Raw genomic sequence first — 16,070 nt, forward strand, 5'->3', positions numbered from 1 at the left:
TTCTGTGGACTTGTTCTGTGTATTTATTCTAGCTTCACAGTATGTGTACAGTGAATAGAGTCAAGTAAGAGGCTAATAAGGTTTCTGTTTCCATGAATCAATTTTTTTTACATCTGGACTGTAGTAAGGAGGTTCTTCCTCGTACACTTTCCTGCTTTTTATAATTTCTGCCTTTCATATGCTTTTTTTTGGTTGGCTGGTTAACTGGTTGGTTGGTTGATTTGATTACATTTACCTTTGAGAAGACGCCAGCACGGCCCACAGCTCCTATTTTATTAGTATAGTTCAAGAAACCAAGATTCCCTTCTGTGGATCCATAGAATTCAAATATTTTAATTGGGCCAAACCTCATCAGAAATTCTTTCCAGACAGCAGGTCTGATACCATTTCCTAGAGCAATGCGCACTTTGTGAACTCTGTCCTCTTCTTTCTGTGAACAGCCAAAAAGAAACATTCTGCAGATGAGAAAAGTAGGTCTAAACCTACTCAACCTTGAGTTGATCTAAAATTTTCTATTAGAACAATTTTCCTTTATAAACTGCTACTTTGGCTAAAATGCTTCACAGAATGGTATTTGTTTTGTAAAAATCAAACAGATAATCATTAGAATTCTTGTTAGTCTGAGGTAGAAGGATTTTTATAAGGTGAAAATTTTATTTCTGTAGTTCTTTTTGTTTTCACTTCTAAGTTCTATAACTGAGATATATATTACAAAGTTTAAAATAATTAATTTATCTTAAAAATGTAAATAAGTAGGTTTTAAATGAGTGCCATTTCCCATAGAATGGAAATTCCGTTCTGAACCAAAGAAAGAAATTTTTCTGCATAAATAAAATCATGTTTTAGAAAACGCTTGTGATATGCTATGGTCAGTTCTACATGTAATGGTATTTGGTAGTAAATTTTACACATCTGACAGGTTGCCTAAAGAACCTGAAAAAGTAGCAGAATGACTTAAAGCTCCTCACCATATCTCATATGATTAGGTGCAGTTTTTAATCTTAAATCCAAATTCAGAAAAGATGGTAATGAAATCTGCAGTTAAAATGTAGTTGTTAATTTGTCATTGTTACATGTCAGTTATGTCATTATTGTGGCAAACTACTCAAGTACTTGCTTACGTAAATATTTTCTGCATTGGGCCAGACTGCTTAGCATCATATATATAGGCCTATAGTCAAAGACTCGGCCTATGGAAGAGCCCCCAATTTTTTTTGAGTAGTTGGGACTGAGTAATTAAATTACTGCCATGGCTGAATGACAGCAGAAAATAATATTATTTCAGGTCCACAGGAATGGTTTCTTCAAACCAAATAAATGCATTTTGTTTCCATTTCAGTGTTATTTTAAACTTTAAAAATTGTAAAAATATATTTTATTTCTATGTAATATTAAAATGATTTCAAAATGGAACACTGCGTAAGAATTACACTGAAATGTTTTAGCAGAAGCAGTGTTTCGACTTTTTCACTTCTAAAAATACCACATAAAATTATTTTGTGAACTTTGGATTCAAACAGACAATTTCATTCGATACAGAGCTCCATTTTATGGCAGATAAATTACTTACCACAATAGGATCGGCTCTAATACAGATTAAACTCCAGCTGATAAAAACAAGAGTGGAGACTTCCCTGCTTCTGGTTAATGAGCTCTGTTTTCTTTTGTAGTTTTAATGGTAAACCAAAATAGCATGGTTTGATCACATGTATATATATGATCACAGGCTGATTGGGAGGGTGACTGTGAGAGTTACTTCAAGCCTAATATTGTCCCTTCTTCAGCACTTGGTCTTCAGGATGAAATAATGGATTTCAGTTGGTTTTTGTTGTTTTTTTTTTCAAAACAGCTGGTGAGACTCTTGGACTTAGAGTAAATCTCAGGAGCTTCAGAGTTTATAAGTGTAGGAGAAACTGTTATGCTTACCTTGTTTCATCCCTGGTATAACAATCCGCAGGACTTCCCTGCATTACCTTGAATTTTAAAATATCTTCATTTTAGAAGTTGTGTGGTTCTCTTTAAAAACATTCCTTGACATAAATTCTGTTTTGTTTATTAACTTCTATGGGGTACCACGTTTAAAATTTAATTTTGATAGATACACGGATGCTGGGTAGGCTTCCTGTTGACACATTTAGTCAGAGAGCAGTGTCTAGAGTTTCTGTCTATCAAGAAATCCAGGAGTGTCTCCTAGTTCCCAAATCCATGTTCTTTCTCAATTTCAATGTGAGACCTAGGCATGCTCTGTGAAAGGAGGTAAGGACAGACATCCAGGATATGACCTAACAGGTCATACTCCAACAGGTCCCTCATCCTAGGTAGCCCTAGTCCTGGGCGAGACCGGAACTGCTGTGCTCTAGCATGCCACAGTACAAGGAGTGCGGGTGAGATGTAGCTGGCTGGCTTATTAGCCTGCACAGGTTTCTTTCACTGTGGAAGAACCTGTGTGGTACATTAGAGGTTATATATGTTATACTTCAGTTAGGTATCTGATCTTAACAGGCCTCCGCGTTTATCCTGATCCGGTTCTGTTGGCATCCTCAGCTTCCGCAACTCAGCTAGGCCATGTTTCTGGTTTTCCTTCATCATATGAGTTGCCAGTTAAATATCACTATCTTCTCTGTTAAATTCTTGTTGTTTAGCCAAGTAAACAAAGTTCTTCCTGCCTTTTACTGCAGGAGAGACCTTTACACAACTAGTTTGGCCTAGGTAATTATTCCTTTGTGTTTTTGGTCCATGGACTACTGACATAATGTTTGTACAGACTTGAGTTCTGGCCAACAGCTTGCCTGGCTTGTTCCCTCTAATACCTTTCTGTCTTTGACCCCTCTCCTACGTCCGGACCACACAGTAATAGGTCTCTGTTCAAACCAGCTGGTGGATTCTCTCAGATGTTCCCTTGTTGCTAGTTCTTGCGCCAATGTCTGACCAATGTGGTTGGAGCATTGGTCAATGAGTTTGAACCTTGTTTTCTATGGTACACGATGTTTTCTGTGGTACATTATGTTTTCTGTGGTAGGTGGGAATACTTCTTGTCGCCTCCCTTCAGTAACTTCCTAACTCCCAAGTATAAAATTAAGAAAATTAACCAACATTTTCTACCACGATCGAAAAACAAGTGTTGCAATATAATAAATATTTTCAGACTTGATTGTCTGCTGCGGCTCCGTGTGGTGACATCTTGCTTTTGCCCTAAATCTGATCATGATTTAGCTCCTGTGTTCTTCTGACTGTTATCCCATGGGTGACCAAGATTTTGCACCACACTATTAGTACTTTGGCTTCATACAGATAAGCCAAAGTATAAAAAGTAAAAAAAGTATCTGTGTAAAGCCAAAGTACTTCGGCTTTATACAGGTAATTTTATCGTCATATACACAGCCATGGACCAAAATGTGCCTTTGGAACACCTCTTCAGAAAAAAATTTCAACAAACAAAAACGAATTCAGCAGTTTCAGACCCATACAAAATTTAATTATCAGCCATTAAGTACTGAATAGAGTAGTCTCTTTTAATAAGTAACTACTTTGGAACAGTACAGTGGTGGTGGTTAATCATTTAATCTTGCTCAGGCTCTTGTTTGATCATTGAGTACGACAAATCTTTTACTGCTTATAGCTTTTCCTTGCTGACCTGCGTCTTGCCTATCACTAGGATGAAAAGCAAACAATCTTGGCTTTACAGAAGAATTTTTGTTATTGTTTGGGCATGGCTGTCCCATCCTACAATGCTTATTTCTGTGTAACCACTATGTTTGCTGATATAAACTTGATTGCTATCATAGAACTACAAGGAACGCAAGACCTGAATTTTACATACACTGGAAAAAAACTGTCAAACATTAAACATACTATATAATTGGGAAATGGATAAATCTATATGACTTATAAAATACAGATTTGCTGTATTTTCAAGCAGCATTTGCAAACAATAACTTACAGTGGGCTGGTTACAGAGGTAGCGACAGAGTTCTCCTATGTACAAAAACATTGTAACATTGTATTTTCTACAGTCATTCCAAAACTGACTGGCAGAGAATTTCTTCTTCAAAACACAAGTTGCTCCTAGGTGATGAAAACACAAGAAAATTCAAAATAACCTTTAAAAGCTTTCTTATCTTTTACCACTATTGTTAAAAAAAAAAAAAGAAGTTGTATTTCTCTTAATTCAACTAATGATAAATTCAGCTATTTAAATAAATTGTAAGTTATTTCTGGCAAGATCTTTCTGCTAAGTGTGACTAGCACAATGGAGCCTTGCTTCTTTTTCTGAATAGTAACTTAAAGTATCAGAAGCAGCAGAAGCAAACCTTTTAGTCATCTCCAGCTGTTAGGAATAGGGCAAAGCCTAACCATTTTGTTTCTGTCAAGATGGTGACTGCTGTAACTCTGAAAAAAGAGAGCTTCGGATGGAGCTCACAGCTCCTCTACTTATGTGAGAAGTGGTGGAAGGGAAACCGGCTCAAAGTCTGTCTCACTCCCCTTTTACGGTTTCATGTCAACTCATCATCCTCAATCTTTTGTTTGTGTGGCCCTGAAGTTCCTTCAGACCTTTCCATTCTAAAAGTCACCACATCCTAGACCTCTCCTGTCTGCCACCCTGTCCCTTTTTCACAGTTTTTTATAAATGAAAAAACTGAAAACTTTATAAGTCAGCCAAGAATTTACAAATTTCCCTATTTCTATTCTTTCCAAAATTTCGTTTTTGCCTGGATCCTCCTGTTTGTCCCACATAAAGCTTACCAGTGCCTTCCATGTTCTGAATCCCTTCTGGTCTGCTTGTTCCTAGCTTGCCAGTTCCTCCCTGACCCACGTACTGTCTTATGCAAGACTTGAAGCCCTCTCAAGAGCTCTTCAGCCTCACTCACCTCAAGCCTTGTCATTTGAATCTCAGGCTCCCCAGAGCCCCCATCTCAATGGCCCACCCAAGAAAGCTGTTACTCTACATTTTCTCTTCCAAGACAAATCATAGATTCAAACCTTTTTATACACTACTATTCCCATCCCTTTTTTGTTCCTGTTAGGCAGCAGCAGTCTTGTTATCAGTTGCTGTAGCCCAGCATGCCTACCCATGCTGTTCCTGAAGAAACAAAGCATTGAAATGGCTTTTAAAACAGTCCAGGTATATACTTATCATACCAAAACCAACATCTGGGTAAGGCTCTAAAAACGGGAAAGGAGGACATATCTGAAAAAATACCTTATTGTTAGCCCTCTACAAGTAACTCCCATTATCAGAATCAAATAGGGAGGCTACATCATTCTTCCTTTCCTTCAATTTTATATCATGAATCTAATTCTGTATGTGCTGCTCAAATATGTGACTCAAAATGCTTCAAAACACTTTTAGTTAACTTTATTCTGAAGGTTAGTTAGAGCTTCCACAATGCATTTGTACCTTCTGACATCAAGCTGGACTTCTCAGATGCCTATGGGAATGCCCTTTTAGACTCTTGGTGTAGGATACAGATGTGATTTCAGGTTAAGCCTACAGAACATATGTGGTGTTTGTGATACACAGACCTCAAGTCATGTTATATTGGATCTATGCAACAATTGGTGTCTGTTCTAAGCTTCAAAAATTATGCATATATCTTAGATATTGTTTGCAGGCTGGAGAAGGTGATAAAAATGAGAACATGACAAAAGTCTATTGGTAGACATAATATTTGAGTTATTCACCAAATGGAATTACTCACCAAATAATAAAATGTTACAGCATTCTGCAGTTAATGAAACCTCACTAGAAGGTAAATATTACCTAATTCAATGCATCCGCTGATGCCAAGAAGAGAAGCACTTATGTGGTACAAGGGAAGAGTGAGATACATAATATCCTGAGAAACCGCACCACACTGAGTAAATAGTAAGCTGGCAGATAGAGCTCTTAGATGAGTGATGATAGCAGCTTTTGGGAAACCTGTCAAAGGGAGAAGAGCAAAAAATTATAAATGTACTGCTTGCATTAATCATTTTATTGCAAATAGTATTATGGTTGGAATGTACAGGGAGAAATGTCATTTCTTCTGAGTCTTTGTCCTGTCCTTCAGTCTTTATCTCACGAGTATAGCTCCTTAGTCTCTCAGCTTTTTCAGTCTTTTTGCCTGTAAGGCTATTTATGTAGCGATAGGACGAGGGACAATGGTTTTAAACTAGAGCAGGGTGGGTTTAGGTTAGACATTAGGAAGAAGTTCTTTACAATGAGGGTGGTGAGGCACTGGAACACGTTGCCCAGAGAGGTGATGGAGGCCCCATCCCTGGAGACATTCAAGGCCAGGCTTGATGAGGCTCTGAGCAACCTGATCGAGTTGAAGATGTCCCTGCTCGCTGCAGGGGCGTTGGACTAGATGATCTAAAGAGGTCCCTTCCAACCCAACACATTCTGTGATTCTATGATTCTATTTAATCTTCTTTTCTGCGTCATCTTGAGGAGAAAGTCCATACCCTTCACTGGCGAGCACAGACCGACTGTGCACACAGTGTTCCCTTGCCACAAAGTGAGAATGGGAAAGCTTCTGAGTGGCCACTGTTCCACTCATCTATTTGCAATAGGAATGACTTTTACAAGGTTGTTTGGCTTGGCTAGAGGAAGGATTCTCCTTTTTTTCCCAGTGAGGGAAGGTGAAACCTCATTATTCACACCAGTCTCAGAGGAAAAGTTTTCTTCCAAAGCCCAAGCAGTTGTGCTGGCCATATTTCTTTTTAGGATAGACCTGTAAAATCCTGTCACTGTGGACTCTGATCTGCTGTTAGAGGCTGACTTTACTGGCCTTATATTTAAGAAATAAAGCTCAACCATGGAGTATCTATGTGACAGTTTGCTAACTGGAATTACGTCCTTGTTATGACAAGGCAAAAATGGTTTAAAGTGTACTACGCTTGTAACTAAATGAGTTCCTCCTTATCTAAACTTAAAAATTAAATTTCTGCCTGTATGTGTGCCTGCCTTATTGCTAGATTTATACCACCTTTGTTTTCAGAGAGCTGCAGTTGTACTTTGTTAGTACACATCCTCACCTGTACTTCCAGATGTGAAGATATACATAGCTGTGTTTCTTATGTTAGTGACAACTTTAAGGTGAGATGGAACAGGGTGGTCTGGCACCTTGTCTAGTTTGTCTGGTATAGTGTGAACATGCTGGAAAGGAGAACTGGTGCTCATCAGCCAGACAGCAACATTATTTTCCAAGAGATGAAAAATAAATTCTTTCTCTGTTGATGCCAAACAATCTGCCAAGTTAAAAAAAATATATGCTTAATATTAAAATAATTAGAACTAAAGACCTGATTGCCTACATTGGAATTATATACCCTACCACTGCATACAGTGAACCTATCACAGCCTGCAGCAGGACTAACACACCTATTGGACAGTGAAAAAAAAATCACGATGTTTAATTTCCCTATACTTCTCACATGGCTTTAATTGTAATAGGTAAAACTCCCTGATCTTACGTGGTGACACTAATATATAGGATTTAATTTAATTGGTATGCTACAACATACATTTTAAAGCTTGGTACACATACCAACTGATGAGCCCTCATGGGTTCATACAGAATTATGGAAGTATTGCCAACCTGCATTAAGGATAGGAGAAGAGGAGGAGAAAGATTGATTAAATTTCCCAGTATTACATAATATGCCAGTAAGAGGGCCAAAATTACAGCTCGGCACACTGTTCCCTCCTCCAAGCAATGCTACCTTGGGACCACTACTTTAAAGTAGTTAAAAAGTAAACATAAATTTGCATGTGAAAATTTTGAGCTGAAGGAAATCACCACCAAGAAAGGGAATCTGAGTCTTCATGTAGTCAGTGGTTTGTATCTACATAAGCCAATAGATGGAAATGAGATAATTCTAAAGTATCTCCCCAGGCTGCTCACTTGCTGATGCATGACTCTCTCTGCTGGTATATTGTCCAGTATTTGGAGAGTTTCAGATTTAACCCTTTTATTATACTAATTAGTTCCACATATTTTTGGTGCAGATACACTTGAAATTTAAACAGAACTGTTTTAGCCAGCATCTGCGTATGTATATATGAAGTGCTTGCAGCTTTAAATGGCTCTGATTTTCCATTTTTGATAAAAAGCATAAGGCAGTAGAAATTCTGTATTAAGTCAAACATGGTACAGAACTTACCTTCTCCTATCACCAATGCTTTTGCTGCACATGTATCAACGCAGTGCAGGAGAGATCTAGAGTGCACATTGAAGTTAAGAAAGGCCACCACACAGCCCAGCTTGGCCAGCCCAAACCAGACGTGGATGAAGTCAGGTCCATTACCCATCAGCAGGGCCACAGTGTCACCTTTTTTCAGATTCCCATAGTGTAGCAAAACCTGTGCTACCCTGTTACTCCTCCTGTCCACATCCTGATAGGTGTGCACCTTCCCTTCGTAGATGAGGAATGGCTTGTGGGGAATCTTTCCCACTCTCTGCATGAAAAGGTCAATTATGGAGAGAATTCCATGGCTTGCCCGTTTCTTTACCATTGCCTTTAATCTCTTCCGCCTCAAGAAGTAAATCAGATCTTCCCAGAAATACGGGAAAAAGATCTTCAGAGAGACACACAGCACCACTATTCCTCCAGCAATTGTCGAAAGCCACGTGCATAGCATGCTTGGGGGGGAAATAATAGATTAGGTATTTCAGAGATATAAAATACAGTACATTAATATAATTAATAATTATTTTTAAGACAGAGACTGGAAGTTAATAAGCTAATTACATTTCCACCAATTAATCTGAGAACTTTTAAAAATACCATGTTGAAGTTTACTAGACTACAAAGGACCAGAACAATATGAAAAAGAAAAAGGGAGTGAAGAGCAAAGAAGATTGTGCAGTCCATAAGGACAGAGGAGTTCATTCAGAGTAAAGAATGTGTCCAGGATGACAGTAGAATGAAAAAGACGTTGACAATTAAATACAAGAAGGAAATTTAGAAATTTAAAAAGTATACAAATAACAAAGAAAAGAAGATATAAATGCAGGAAACAATTTGGCACTTTTTTTAACTTGGAGTAAAAAATTTGGCTAGATTGTTTATTGTACTATGACAAATCCTAAAAAAAATGGAAACAAACAATTAAATCGTATAGTATTGTATGTATATTATGAAAGTGTGTTAAATATCATGCATCTGTAAGATGCACCAAATATGTTTTTCGTTGCTGCCTGAGTTGTTTTTTTGGTCCAATAGAATTTGAGACCATCATCTAATCCTCTATAGGTTTGAACAGTCTGATGAACATACACAAATTTCAGGCAATTAGTGTGAACCTTCTGCATTTTCTGAAGTAGACAGTTTTCACCTTAGTATTTTTTGGCATTTGCAATAAATAATGTTTAATAACTTTGCATTATTTATATTATTTTCATTATTTACAACAATACCCTGAAGTCTCAAACAAAATGCACAAGCACTTACTAAGATTTGTCAAAAAGCCTTTCTAGCATAACAATTATTAGCCTTGTTAATGTATTTCAGGCAACCATTAATTGCCATATTTTCAAATGGTCATAGAGGAGAACTTGTGAAGATCATGCAGGATCCCTGCAATTTGATATGTGTAACATTGACTGTTCTCCTTTTTAAAGTTTCAGCCATCATTACTACAAATAATTGAAACATCTTATGTGACAATCTAGGATTCAGCAACACTTCAGCAGTCTGGGAGGCTTTTCTAAATGATGTTGCCTCCACTGTTGTTTAGAAATATTTTACTGACAAGCTGTACTTGTGGTATGTTCATCAAGCTTGTTTCCATTTTTAACAATACTCAGTAAATATACTAACTTGTGGATTTTTTGCAGCAAGGAGGAACTTGTATGTACTGTAAAGCATATATAATATTGTATGGGTAAAAAAGCAGCTAAAAAACAAAAGCGTTGTAGCATTAATTGTATACAAATGTATAAATCAGGCTAAAGTATGTAATGCCTGAGATTTTAACATTCTAAACAAAATTTTTAAACCCATCACTTTCTGAACTCTCTAGTTTGTAAAGTGACATTCTTAGTTATCCTGAAGTCAGCATCTTATTTATCTTTATTATGTCATGTCACAGGCAATTTTTTTTTCTTTCATATATTAAAAAAATGAAGGTAGCTACAAGTTTACTCTTACAATAGATGTGTCATTAAAATACCTTGTGTTTCACTGCATATGGCTCCCTCTTTGACTTTCTAGCTTTCTCAGAATGTTATTTACTGGCCGAGAGCACAAACAGAAGACCTCATGACTTTCGTGGGTATTAAATTCTTCTCAACTATGACTTGGAAATGTTTACCAGTTTTTCTTTGCCACATGTACAAGCATGCAAGATTCACTGTAGCTCCACACAGTAAATGTAGCTCTAGGGGAAGTCTAAATGGCAGAGTTTATAAACAGAACCAAAAAACACATAGGCATACTCTTAAGAGAAAACAAAATAATAATAAAAAAAGGATGATGATGTAAGACTTGGCTCAGCCCTAGTTTTCTTTTAGGCAAGAACAGAAGTAAACTCCATAAATAATAGGCTGGTTATATCATTCTTATATTACTTCTATTGCCAAATATAGCCATGGTGGATAAGTGAGAACACATAGTAGAATAAAACATACAAAAGACTAACACAGGCTACATGAAAGAGTTTTGGTCTGCAGAGTCATTTCAGGATTAATTTAGGTTCACCCTTTTCATACTTGAATGTGCACGGAAAGGCCCACCAATCCGTTGTTTTAGAATTGTTCGAGCAAAATATTGTTTATGGGACAGAAAAATGTAACTTAAACACAGGAAATGAAAAAATGAAGAATATTCATTAGAATATTCTTCTAATATTAGAATGTTCAATAGAAGGAATGAATATTAGGAAAAAGTGACTATTAAGAAAGAGTATGCACCTCTCTGAGCGCGGCTACGTACAGTCAGCTGCAGTCCTGTAGCCATCCTGCCGTGACCTGCCCTACGCCTGACACCTGCTTTTGTCTTCAGTACCCTGGCGGCACCACCTAGCTTACTTTTGATACTGGACTTTAAGATTCTCCAAAACATTCCCAAAAGGACACATGCACAGGAATTTAATCCACACTCCAAACAAAGGAGCTGCTCAGAAGAGTGAAATATTTTCTTAAATCTAGACAAACTCAAGGCATTTTGAAAAAAGTAATTATTTATACACTGTGATGAATAACTTGGAATTTAGCTGTAAATGGAAACAACTCAGTTGTTACCAATCTTATCAAATGCATGCTTAATTTGCAGTCCAAGCAAAACCTTTGTATTCTTCCTACAATATCATCTACTGTCAAGTTTTGTCATGGTTTGGTTTGGGGTATTCTTTGTGAAGGTCTTCTGTCAAAGGAAAAGATAAGTGCTTGAAATCTGACTGTGTTATCTCTCCTTTGAGTTCATTTCACTGAGCTTGACACAGTGGAATTTTGCTGCCTGTGTATCTAGATTTGTATCTCTACAAGATATCTCAAGCAATTAGCTTGAAATAACTGAGTAATTCCTTCAGCCTTGTTTTAATTAATGAGCAAACTGGTATTTCCAGTCCTCAGTCTTCATTTGTTTATCTGATGAGAGTCATTCTATGCCAAAAAGTACTACTCTAATGAAAACTGACTGCTAGCTCTTCTCAGTCTGAACGCCTTTTCTCTTTGCCTGGCTCTGGTCTGGGGTTATTCTCTTAGAAAAAGGGAAAACAAAACAACAGAGCTGCCACCTCAGACACAGAGCTACTACACATCCACAGCTTTTTGGGCACATGCTCTGGGAGGCAGGGGACGTACTGGAGAGAGAAAGAACTCAGGGGGCATGCAGTCGGTTAAAGAGGAGGCAAGACTATCCAGACATGTTCTCCAGTTCCAGGGGAATGTAACCAGCCTGTGTGTTGGCCCTGATGTCAAGTTCATGTCCTAGTTCTGTGAGGTATCTGAGGTGTCTCTGAAATACCTGAGACAGAAGTAGCCTTTTAATAGCCTTAGTTTTTTCAACAGTTGCTCCATAGCCTCTGCTTTGAAATTTGGAAGTAAAAAATTGTAGTTGAATTCAAGAAAATTTGTCACCAAACTCACTGATTTTGTTGGGGTTTTTTTTGCTATGGAGTCAGAAATTGGGGAAATGTGGAGGTTTGCTTACTTACTCTCTCTGCTTTGTTCCTCTTTGTGTCTTTTCAGCTTTTCCTCTGAAATCACAAGGATTGAAAACATTTCCTTTTAATAAAAATTGAAATTCTTAAGTATCTCTGTTTATTTAGAGTTGAGCTTGAAGTAAAACACAAAAGACTTAGAAAGCAGTCAATGGTATGGAAATGCAGGATTAACTATTTTGCAGTATTTGGGCAACAACATGAATAATGACAAACAGGAAAAGTTTCTGAATACAATGAACCCAAACCTTCACTAAGAATTTAAGTGAATATTCTGTTTTCCAAGTAATCTACCAGCTTTTTCAGTAAAACAATGTGCTACCTTTGCTAAAAACGATCTAATCACTGGTCAGCAAAAGTTCAGTTGTGAAGCTCGCCACACTGTTTAATTAATAGGAATGGATTAAGATGTTTATCTGACTGAGGCAGAGAAGACAGAGAAGACAACTTCAGAAAAGTATAATGCCAGCGAACTAAGGAATCAGTCTGATATGGCTTCAGATGCATACAGTGAACATTGTTTTGTGTAAAAAGAAATTACCTAGAAAAGAAATTTGAACATTATAATTTAGCTAAGTTCATAACCAGTGCTTTTTTCCAGCATCTGAATGATAAGTAAAAAATATTTTCTTACCAACTTTTTGATTTTATATTTTGATTTGTGTCCTGTGTTCAGTTGGATGCTTTCTGCCTCTGTGTATCACTCATAGGAAGGTTGCATGGGTGATCTGAGTATGTTCATTTTATCCATGCAGGTGTTCTCTTGAAGCTCCATGTCCATGGTGTTTGACTGGTGATTGCATGCCTAGACATACAACTGAAGACTCCTTTCTGTCTCGTGGATGTCCCAGGTCTCCTGTTCTCCAGTACCTCAACTTTGCTGCTATCTTTGAGCATGTGACTGAAAAGGAATCGGACGTTGTATCTTGGAACACAGTATGTTCGCTGACTGTATTGAGAGTTAATTGTTAAAAGAGAAAGAAGTCAGTTATTGTCTGCTAGTTTATATGCTTAAAAGGACCATAAGCAGCAAGACATAGAGCAAGGAAATTACTAATCTGTTGAAGCGACTGTTTCAGTGTAACAGAAGAAGCTTAGCGATGTTTTGTATACTCCTAAATACAATACATTCAGTATACCGCAAACATTTGATATATCTGAGGATAGAGTCTACTCTCAGCAAGTTTGGGAGAGGTGGCTGACACAGCAGAAGGCTGTGTCATCATACAGAGAGGCCTGGACAGGCCGGAGAGTTGGGCAGAGAGAAACCTTATGAAGTTCAATAAGGGCAAGTGTAGGGTGCTGCACCTGGGGAGGAATAGCCCCATGGACCAGTACAGGTTGGGGGCTGACCTGCTGGAGAGCAGCTCAGCTGAAAGAGACCTGGGAGTCCTGGTGGACAACAGGATGACCATAAGCCAGCAATGTGCCCTTGTGGCCAAGAAGGCCCATGGCATCCTGGGGTGCATCAAGAAGAGTGTGGCCAGCAGGTTGAGGGGGGGTCATCCTCCCCCTCTACTCTGCCTTGGTGAGGCCGCACCTGGAGTACTGTGTCCAGTTCTGGGCTCCCCGGTTCAAGAAGGACAGGGAACTGCTGGAGAGGGGACAGCAAAGGGCTACAAAGATGATTGGGAGACTGGAACACCTCTCTTATGAAGAAAGGCTGAGGGATTTAGATCTTTTCAGTCTGGAAAAAAGACGACTGAGGGGGGACCTTATCAACACTTATAAATACTTAAAGGGTGGGTGTCAGGAGGATGGGGCCAGGCTCTTTTCAGTGGTGCCCGGGGACAGGACAAGAGGTAACGGGCACAAACTTGAACACAGGAAGTTCCACCTAAACATGAGGAGGAACTTGTTTACTTTGAGGGTGGGAGAGCACTGGAAGAGGCTTCCCAGAGAGATGGTGGAGTCTCTATCCCTGGAGACATTCAAAACCCACCTGGACGCGTTCCTGTGCAACCTGCTCTAGGTGACCCTGCTCTGGCAGAGGGGTTGGACTAGATGATCTCCAAAGGTCCCTTCCAACCCCTACCATTCTGTGATTCTGTGATTTCTATAGCATTTATCTCACATTGTCATATATTCTCTGGAATACATACAAAGGCCTTGTTAGATTGAATAATATTTTCTGATCAACAGATTTTTTAAGCTTAGTCATCCAAATCTCAGAGTACATTCTTGTTATAGAATGTAAATGCTGAAAAAGGACACTGTAATATGTGTCACTGGCTGCCTCATTGGTTGAAGAAGAAGATAAGATTATATGAATATAATGAAGGCATATACGCTTCTAATTAAAATTTCAATCATATGAAACCAGCCTTTAATTTCTGAACTTAAAATTTCCAGCTGAATAGCTTTTAAAAAAGTTATGAAATACACGTGGGTTGGCTGAATTCCCTTTTTTGTACTTATTAATTTTTTATAAAATTTGTATTCTGTATTTACATGAATACTTTCTGAGGCATAAATATGGTATTAATTTTTCAGAAAATCTGTAAGCCATTTTTTCATACAATTTATTTCATTGAATACTTAATAGATTCTATTCTATAATTAAATTAGAATATATTATTTAAGTTTACAAACATTGTTCGAATCACAAAATAAATATTTTATTATATTTACTCTCTTTGGAGGACATAATTATGGGCTGGTCGTATGGTACACTGGCACTTTATAGAAATAATGGACAATCATCCTGATTGATTGGAGGAAAATATTCAAGAAGCTGTAACGGAGATCATCTCTTCTCAGCATCCGTCAGGCCTCGTCCAGGCACTACATGCCTTTCTGGGGTCCTGGGCATGAGGGAGGCCAGAAAACCAGAGGGGAGGCTCATGGGAGGCAAGGAGGGTCTGTGGGGCTGGGGCTGATTCAGCGTGGAGCAGAGAAGGCATTGGGGCACCTCATAGCACACCCCAGTGCCTACGGGAAGGCATCAAGGGGATGGGGACAGGCGCTTGCCAGCCCTGTCTGGTGGGAGGGTGAGAGAGAGTGGCACCTCCTGAGACAGGAGAGGTTCAGGCTGGAGATAAGCAATGAACCTCCAAATCCCTGCGAGGATCATGAAGCACTGGAGAGGGTTGCCCTGAGAGGAGGTGGGATCCCAGAGCCTGGAGGTCTTCAAGACCTGAGTGTCCCCAAGCCAGAGCCCAACTGTCACAAGCCCATGAAGGGATGCTCACTGAAGTACTGGCAGAGACGCATTGCCAGTGGGAAAGGGAGCAAAGGTTTCTAAAGGTGCAGCAGCTTCCCTAAGCTGCAATGTCAAAAAACCACTTTCCTGTTTCCGTTGGTGCAGCCGCTTTCACAAGCACTGATTGCAATGGAATGGAATGGAATGGAATGGAAAGGAGGAGTTCCTGTTGGTATGGACCTACAAGGATCATGGAGTCCAAGTACCTGACCACTCCATGGCTGACGAAAATTAAGGCCTATTGTTAAGGGCACTGTCCAAATACCTCCTTTTAAGGCATTGAGAGGCTGGGGGCATGGGCCACCTCTCTAGGAAGCCTGTTCCAGTGTTTGTCCACCCAGGAAAGGGTGGGCACAGCCCCAGGAAAAGGGGTAGAAAGTAACACGGGTGGGGATAGCAAGGCCACCTGCACAGTTAGTGACACACCAAGACATTTTCTGCAGTCTTAAGGCCTTTATTTGCTTTTAGAGCCTGCTACTTAGACTCAGAGGGCCAGGGGCCCTTGAGGGCCAGCGCATGCCGCAGCTGCTGGTCCGGTGGTGGTATCGGCAGTGCCTGGGGCATTCTGCTAGTGCCTCCCGTGGGGTGGCCTCTTCTTGGCTGGAGAAGAGGCCTCGGGGCTGCCGCTCCTTCTCTTTGGGGGACACCGTGGCCCCCCAGAGGACCGTTCCCTGCCGCCACTGGAAGTCGATGGAATTGCTGCGGCATCCTCGGGTTCCTGCT

At 39.2% G+C, this 16,070-nt stretch overlaps 1 protein-coding gene across 8 annotated transcripts in view; it reads right to left on the bottom strand.

Annotated features, from left to right (window-relative positions):
• The window catches only part of LOC134508547 (long-chain fatty acid transport protein 6-like), a 34,172-nt gene extending 21,101 nt beyond the window's left edge, over positions 1 to 13,071 (bottom strand). For 2 of the 8 annotated variants that reach the window (XM_063320346.1, XM_063320345.1), the window contains exons 1-7: positions 12,780 to 13,069; positions 12,140 to 12,181; positions 8,146 to 8,624; positions 7,018 to 7,230; positions 5,762 to 5,920; positions 3,941 to 4,065; positions 236 to 430 (exon numbers count right to left, since the gene is read on the bottom strand). In XM_063320346.1, the coding sequence (XP_063176416.1) occupies positions 236 to 430; positions 3,941 to 4,065; positions 5,762 to 5,920; positions 7,018 to 7,230; positions 8,146 to 8,623 (1,170 nt within the window). In that variant the 5' untranslated portion in view covers position 8,624; positions 12,140 to 12,181; positions 12,780 to 13,069. Of the gene's footprint in view, positions 1 to 235; positions 431 to 3,940; positions 4,066 to 5,761; positions 5,921 to 7,017; positions 7,231 to 8,145; positions 8,625 to 12,139; positions 12,210 to 12,779 lie in introns of those variants that run through there. The other 6 variants (XM_063320339.1, XM_063320341.1, XM_063320344.1 and 3 more) reach the window with 6 other exon arrangements.
• Positions 13,072 to 16,070: the final 2,999 nt, after the last annotated feature.

The sequence above is a fragment of the Chroicocephalus ridibundus genome, chromosome Z, assembly GCF_963924245.1.
Source record: "Chroicocephalus ridibundus chromosome Z, bChrRid1.1, whole genome shotgun sequence".
Classification (NCBI taxonomy): domain Eukaryota; kingdom Metazoa; phylum Chordata; class Aves; order Charadriiformes; family Laridae; genus Chroicocephalus; species Chroicocephalus ridibundus.